General features: G+C 33.6%; 1 protein-coding gene across 1 annotated transcript in view; it reads right to left on the reverse strand.

The window, feature by feature from the left end:
* LOC107022182 overlaps nucleotides 1–853 on the reverse strand; it is a 57,747-nt gene extending 56,894 nt beyond the window's left edge. Inside the window, exon 1 of the mRNA XM_015222865.1 lies at nucleotides 802–853. Coding sequence (XP_015078351.1) covers nucleotides 802–853 — 52 coding nt within the window. The remainder of the gene's footprint in view (nucleotides 1–801) is intronic.
* Between the last annotated feature and the right edge of the window lie 7,456 nt (nucleotides 854–8,309).

An 8,309-nucleotide genomic window follows, 5' to 3' on the forward strand; every position in this document is an offset into this window, starting at 1 on the left:
TAAACCACTAACTTTATAATTATAAGCAGGAATAGTCCAAAACGCCCCTTAAAACATTTAACAAAAATCCGACCCAGTAAGGGTTACACAGTCTTTGACGGTCCGTCACAACTGTAACGGTCCGTCCTGCACGTCCGTCACAAAGTTCAGAGAGTAAATTTTATGGAAGATGTGTGACGGTCCGTCGTGCCCACGACAGTCCGTCCTGCCATTCCCTTACGAAGTTCAGAGAGTCAATTTCAGTACCCAAATTTCAGAATTCTAAGTGTTTTGGAACGAGACCCCCACGACGGTCCGTCGTGCCCATGACGCTCCGTCGTGGGATCCGTCGACTCAGCCAGTTTTTCCAGAAATAAAATCTGCTGCTCAAAACGACTAAACAGGTCGTTACAATAGCATATGGATAAAAGGTGAATTTGAGTTTTTTGAGTTTTAAAGGAGGTTACTCGTGATATGAATATAGTTTTTAATCTTTTATAAGTCTAAATGTCTTGATAAACTTATCATATTTAAGAAATATGAAAGTATCATCATGAAAAATATATAAAGTCACTACAATCTAATTGTAGTGACATAAACGTCCCTGTAGAGATCATAAGTCACTTATCTTATAAAATAATTGTATTTCAATTGTCTACACTAGACACTCTATAATAGATTGGTGTACAAGATAAAAGAAGTAGACGCTTATGAAGATGATAAGATCAATTTGTTGACTTATTTTAGTTATTTTGTTTCTTTTGGTATATGTTCTAATAACTACATATAACATTCTGAATTCAATTTCTTTCATATCATTACCTTGAACAACTACAGAACCAGTTGGATTTGACGTAAGTCTAATCTCTGACATGTTCAATTATAGGATTGTCCAACAGATGTGTTGAGTATGAGAAAAGAAAATTGGAATTAAGAACAGAATATGTGTGTTAATTGGATATCCTAAAGAATGAAATAATGTTTATTATAGTGTCCTAAAGAAAATAAGTTAATTGCTAAAATAACATTCTGATTTCTCGAAAAATGATAGTTTCGTAAACCATGCTCTTAGAAGTAAATTAGTTTTATGGGAATTGAACAATGAAATAACAAATAAATAAATTGTCAATTCAGACGGTCAAGAACATCTAATGGGTATGTCAGAATTGACGTTCCATCGCATTTAAGTAGTGGGAGAAACATTGCTAGACATCAGAAAAGTATTATCTCAAGTAGTGGGAGTGATGTTGAGCAAATTAAAGAACACTTCATGAAGAGTTGTTAGTATTTCACTATCGAATGATTTTGAAGACAATTCTAAAACTCAAGAACATGAACATGTGATTATAATAGTAGTACTTAGTCGTAGTGGGAGAATCATAACGAAGATTGATTTATTTTGTATGTTTGGGAGAAATTTTATGATAGAGATCCTGAAAAGAAGTACACTCTTAGAGGGTTTTATGATAAGGTCTCTCAATATATTGTACAAAATTGATTTATTAGATCAAATTTCATGATAAAATAACTTGGTAAATTTCTTTTGATAAGAAATAAAGGAATGCTTGTGAAAGTTGTAAATGCATAGTTAAGAGTCTAAGTGGGAGCTTTTTAGGGTATATACTATTAATCATGTGTTTAGACATAGTATTTTAACAATTTTCAAGATTAAATGTCTATGTGGGAGACTGTTAGGGTACATACTATTAACCATGTATTTAGATATAATACATTACAAAAATTGTGATGGTTAAAATTCTAAGTGGGAGATTTTTGGGATGTGTACTAATAAACATATGTTAAGAAATAATATTTATTAGACAATAAATATTTGATCAATTTTAATAGATCATATATATTTGATTATGATGTCTATTTACTTGATGATTTGGTGTGTAGAGTTTTAGCTTTTACACATATAATTAAATCATTGGTTCTTATAAATATAAAGTTTTACATTCACATTTTAGGATTGAAATCGGACATGCCATTTATACGATTGTAGCACAAGATTATATTTAGTTTATCTTGATTATTGGAACATATAGTTTCAACTTCTTATGCTAGTAAAATTTTATGTAGTGAACGAGATCGAATAGAGATAGTTTTTTAGACTAACTAAAAAAACATATTCTCTAAACTATTAAATGTACTTATATTCTTAATCCTGATATAACTGTTATGAACTGTATAGGTTAATTATCGTTTTGTATTATTAAAAGGGAAGATTCTAAGATGGGTCAATATTCCAGGTAAGTTGGATGATAATAATATATATTAGTGAAATAATAAGTTAGTTGATGGAATCCATATCTTGTTATAGAGATTGATCGATATGTTTTTTTGAGAAACTTATAAGTTTTCATCGTGTCGAATCTTGCAAGTTGCTATATGAATCCGACACATCAAAATAAGTTAATTAATGCTCTAACGTAAATTAATCATTAATTTAAATTCACCAATAATTTAATCAACTGATTAGTATCTGAAATCTTAGCATGAGGAATTAGATAAGTGTTTAATGATAAATTATAAAGTAAAGGAGTGCAATTACGAATTTCTAATAAAATAATTTCTAATGTACTATGGTAAGAATAATTCAAATTCATTATTTAGTATTATTTTTGTAATATAAAGTATCTATAATTAATTTTGTGGTCCCTACAGTTCTCATATTTAAATAAAACCGAGAATCATATTTCTATGGAAAAAAGAAGTGTAATATAGTTTTTTCTAGTCCTTTCTATTTGATATTTGCCCACTTAAGTAGCATAAACGGTATTATTATCTATTATTCATGTAAGTAGTTGAAATCCTGATATGCTTCAGCTGTGCATATATAATTTATTAAAATGTTTCCAATAATATGATTGACAAGTCAAATTTTGAGCACCCGAGTGAAATTGGATAAAATAATTTATGAAGAGGTGAATATGATTGCAACAATACTTTAGAAAGGTGAATTCACCGATCCAAATAGACCATACCACAACCCTCAGACCCATTACAATTCTGAAAGACCCTTGATATCATTCCTGAATGAGGTATTGTGATGATTGGAAAATTGGCAAACCTATAGCTAGTAGTTGCATGTATTTCTTCATTGAGAAAGTAAGAGTTGTATTGATTCCTATCTTAATTATTGATTACAGTATGAGAACATGAAATCTTTCTTGACGTGAGAGTGCTACAATTTATTTCTAAAATATGATCTAGCATGAGAAAATAAGAAGTAGTTAGGTAGAGCAATGTATGATAGCAGATAATCATTATTTTAAGTTTTTTAATCATAATTGTGTTTCACATGTTATTAAGAGTAGTTACGTAATTGTACTTTAGATATTGTTAAGTTCTTATGTAGACACCTTTTTTAAACTAATTGTGTTCTTGATTTCCTTGAGAACAAGCAAAAGTATAAGTTATCGGTGTTGATAAGTTGTAGATTTTACAATTATTTGAGGCCTATTTAGTTTAAAAATTAGTTTCTTCACTTCTTAATTATGTCTTATTCCACATAAATTGTGGTACTTTGCATCTATGAAGGCTAAGGAGCAAGACAAGGATGAATGTTTGGAAGAAATGCGAAAAAATACATAGACTTGTAAAGTCCACATAGTTGATCTTATTAATAAATCGGAGGATCACCCTATTGGAAATACCTAACAAAAATTGACAGTGCTCAACATTTCAATTAATTGAGGCATGTCCGTGAAGATTAGAGAAAAGGCTACTCGCTGAATGCAAAGGTCAAACTTGCTAACCGTTATCGAAATTAACGTAACTTTGAATAAAATTGAAGGCTTAAAAGGTGAATTAAGATGGTATTAACACATTCGTAAAATGTTAAAGGATAATTATAATAAGCTCTTTGATAGAGGTTTAAATATCTTAAGCCGAAAGCAAGAGAAATGCCCGCTATTGAGTATATGCCACCTCAAAATATTACTTACGTGAAACTAAGGCCTAATGTGTGTGACATGAAGTCTTGAAGTCCTAAAATTGTTTAAAATGATGTTTGAGGCAGTGGCTCAAGAATTTTGTGAATTTTGAAGTCAAACGTGAAGGGACGACCAAGACTTTCGACGATTAGTCACCTATGTGCCTTAGATATTTTCATGTGATTATGTGTGTGTAATGAGTTTATGAGGTCCTTATATTGTTTATATTAGTGTTTAGAATCATCGTGTTGATTTTGGTAGGATTTAGAGGTCAAACGTCCAAGAACGTTCGAAAGATAGCCATTTGACGTCCTTGTGAGTTTGGATGCGTTTTAGGATGTTGCATGGCTTGTTTGATGTTGTACTTGTTTGGAGATTATCCCACTACCTAGACATGCGTGTTTAGAGGTCTAACATCCGGGTACGACTCCACCTAGGACCCACAAGGGTCCCTAGAAGGAGGACCCCAACTTGGAGCTCCACACTGTCAGGCAATGGCAATCAACTGCCCCAAATGACGACCAATAGACAAGATGACGACCCGTAGATGGGTGGCGTCGATGGAGATACGTAGTCTGCAGTTTGAGGAGCTGCAAGAGTAACAAACAGACCCCATCGATGGGACGTGGTCTCACCCACGGACCGTCGATGCTAGGGTGTCGACGGTGCTTAAAAGTCTGCCAACTTTCTGTTAGGACTTGGGGTTTTTTGGAAAATTCACCCCAAGTATTATGAAAATGAAGATGGTTATTTTGGGTTTTTAAAGGTATTTTAAGAGTATATAAGTCATGAAACTCTCATTTAAACCCTATCACCTAAATCGAAACTCATTCCCTCCCAAAGTTTCTTAAAAAACCTCCATGAGAGCTCAAGGTGAAGATAGAGCTTGAAGATGGATATTTAATGGAGTATATTCTTTAATTATAATTGGATTATTCTAATAAGGTATGGGAGTTATTCATCTAAGGCTTTCTATGTAACACCCCTCAAATGACTTAGGTGAAGCTAGAGCTTAGCATGGTTTTCATGATGGTCTAAGATCCTAAAATGGTCTATAATGTGGTATTGAGGCAGTTTCTAGAGGTTTAGGTGATTTGGAAGTGAAACGTCAAGGATTTCTAAGGTTCTAAAATTGTGTATAATGTTGTCTTGAGGAAATGTCTAGAGTTTTAGGTGATTTGGAAGTGAAACGTGAAGGGACGACTAAGGTGTTCGACGACTAAGTCACTTATATGTGTTTATATGCCTATATGTGTGTTTAATGAGTTAATAAGGTCTTAATATAAGTGATTATAGTGTGTATAGGCAGTATGTCAAATTTTGTGAAGTTTGGAGGTCAAATGTCCAAGAACAACCATGACGTTCGAAAGGTTTGCCTTGAAACGACCTTGTCTGTCTTGGCATGTTTCGTCGAGTTTTACGTGTTCGTTTTGGATGAAATACATGTTGGAGGTCTTAAACTCGTATAAAAACATATTTGGGTTGGAAACATCTGGTCAAACATCCCCAAGGACCATCCAGGGGTCCTTGAGGAAGCAACCAAGTTGGTAGCCAAGACTGTCCAAGACAGCCCCAAATGATGAAAGCAGTAGCCGGCTCATGGGACAGTCGACGACCCATCTATGGGTGTCGTGGGTGGACAATTAGGCAGGGGAGGAGGCCAGCCAATGAAGAGCCTCATTCCCAAACCATAGACCAACATAACGGTCCGTTGGTTGAGGGACAGTCCATTGGTGGCCATCCGTCGATGGTACTGTCTCCTGCGTGCAACTCAATGTTAAGTGAAGGGGTGAATTGGTAAATTCACCCAACGTCCAAATAAGAGAAAGGGCGGTTACTTAGGGGTATTTTGGGTATTTTAAACATGTTTATAAGTCTTAAACACTTAGAAGATTTAATTCTTCAAAATCAAAACCTAAATTCCCTTGGAAATTTTCTAGAACTTAATTGGAGTAAAAACTCAAGGAAGGTCTTGGATTGGAGAATTGAGTGGAGATTATTTATAAAATTTGAGTATTAGGTTCATTAAGGTATTGTTTGATCCTTGAACTCAATTCATCAAGGAGACAATCTTCAAAGTACATTTTCAAAGAGTTCTTAAAGATGAGTTTTCTAAATTGAAATCTAGCCATGGGTTCTAGCATTAAAGGTTTTAAAGAATTGATTATTGATTGAACGGTTGTTATGGTTTAAGTGATTTGGACTTAATGCTTATGAATTCTAGTGTAGTTCTCTATGGGCTATTGATTGATGTCATAATTTTATTGAATTGATATATAGGTTGTCTTATATATATGAATCTGTATTGAATTGACCTAGTTTCATTGAATATCATAGTTTATGTATTGAATTATTGGTTATGACCATGGGTAAGGGTCTTATGGTATTGAATAGGATTATTTAGACATGAATTGAAGTAGAGAGAATGCGTTGGTGGTAAGCTTCCCTGGTTCTCTTTATTTTAGGTTATTTAGACTTTAATTATGGTGTGATTGGTATGGTCCAGTTATGGTGGCGGTGCTATGTGCTTTACTTGCAATTGATGTGACCTCATCTGCGTTACTTTATGTAATATCATGATCATGGCCTTGTCGGCACTACTTGAAGTATTAAGATGATTTGTGTAGTTAAATTATGTGAAGTATGCGAATATCTCCGTACGTGTGAAGTAATATGCAACTATGTGTTCACTCTATGTATGTTAGGAGATCATGTGGACTATGAATATATGCTTATATGTGTATTCTTAGAGTTGATGCATGATTATTCCTACTTGACTATATCAAACTATGATGGTTATATTAATAATGATATGGTAATGTATAGGATGACATAAAGATGATACGTTTCATTCCTAAGTGATTCACAGAATGATATGCTATATTTGATAAAGTAAAGTATGTTGTGTCTTGTTTTGGTAGACTTCTGTCCCTTACTTGATATATGTATGGATGATATGTGAATACGATTTGTCTTGACTAGGTAGGCTTAGTGAACCCTTGTCATGTATGAATGAATGATATGTGATACCTTAAGTGATCTTAAGAAGGTCATGTACGTGAAACTTTAAACCTAGTGGTAAGGTTATACTATTGGAAGTCGAGAGCCGTAATAGTATCATTCATGTAAAGGATGATGGAATGACAATTGATTGGCTGTAACGACATCATATCATCCTTATGAAAGTCATGATGATCTATCTTAGTCGCCATTGTAGGGTAGCCCTAGTGAACCTCTTTGGTAGGTGAATGTGATTGAGTTACCAACTAGATAAGGAGCCTCTTCATGTGATCCTTTAATGTCAATTACTATATGATAACAAAGGCTAGCACCGAGTTATTATTTCATGGGAAGTATCTCTATTTGAGGAGGAGATTAGAGTACAATGTAGCTCTACTTGAGAATGAGACTAGAGTGCATAAAATCCCTTCATATTCCTTAACAATGTGCATACATGGGATGTGTCCTAGTTCTACCTTTGGCAAGTAGAACACCCTCATCGGAGTAGGTTAGAAATCTAGATTCCATGTCTAGCTATCATGGTCTATGTAGGTTTTTACCTGTTCTCATCATATGGGATACCTACTAGCATTAGAGAAGTTCTATGAAGTTTAGGTGGTGGTATGGGACGCTATCTAGACATTGCACAATAGGCTTTGAAGATGTTAGTGAGAGTATCTAGGTCTTGTCCAAGACCATTACATGAATGTCCTTATGTTATGAATGAGTCTTAAATTAACTAATGCATGTAATGACTTAAGTTAAGAAAGCATGTTAAATGAATAAGTACTTTTCTAGAGCAGTTAAGTGTTTTATAGTTAAGGTGTGAAGGATGCATAGGAATGGTCACTAAGTCTTAAGAATGACTCTAGTTAGGGAAGATGGATGATTATGTGGACATAATCTAAGCCTTAGGTAGTCTTAAGGATTATTTAGGCAATCTTGAAGAGGTAAATCATGGACCTTATCTTCTTGATTTACTTAAGTAAGTCTTTTGATAACCTTTGGAAGGAGAATGTCATATTATCTATGTTTGATGTATTTGTAACTGTGTATATCTCATTATAGGTGGTCTTAAGGATCATTTAGGTGTGTCTAATGAGGTTGTATGGGTGGTATCTTTTTGTCTTTCTTAAATGAGTCTTAGATAGCTTTGTTGAGGGGATTACATGGTAAAATGTGTTTAAGATGAATGCACTTCACTGTACATTGAAGAAATTTCACTGTAACAATGAATTGGTTCACTATAAAGTGACCTTAAAAATGTATTAAATTGCTTAAATGATTTATTATGTATTTCTAAGGTGTTAAATGTTATTATTATGATCATGATATGATGTTTTAATGAAAAAGAGCACGTTTCTAATGAAAGGTCCATTTACATGGTTTTGT

This window comes from Solanum pennellii, chromosome 6, assembly GCF_001406875.1.
Source record: "Solanum pennellii chromosome 6, SPENNV200".
In the NCBI taxonomy this organism is placed as follows: domain Eukaryota; kingdom Viridiplantae; phylum Streptophyta; class Magnoliopsida; order Solanales; family Solanaceae; genus Solanum; species Solanum pennellii.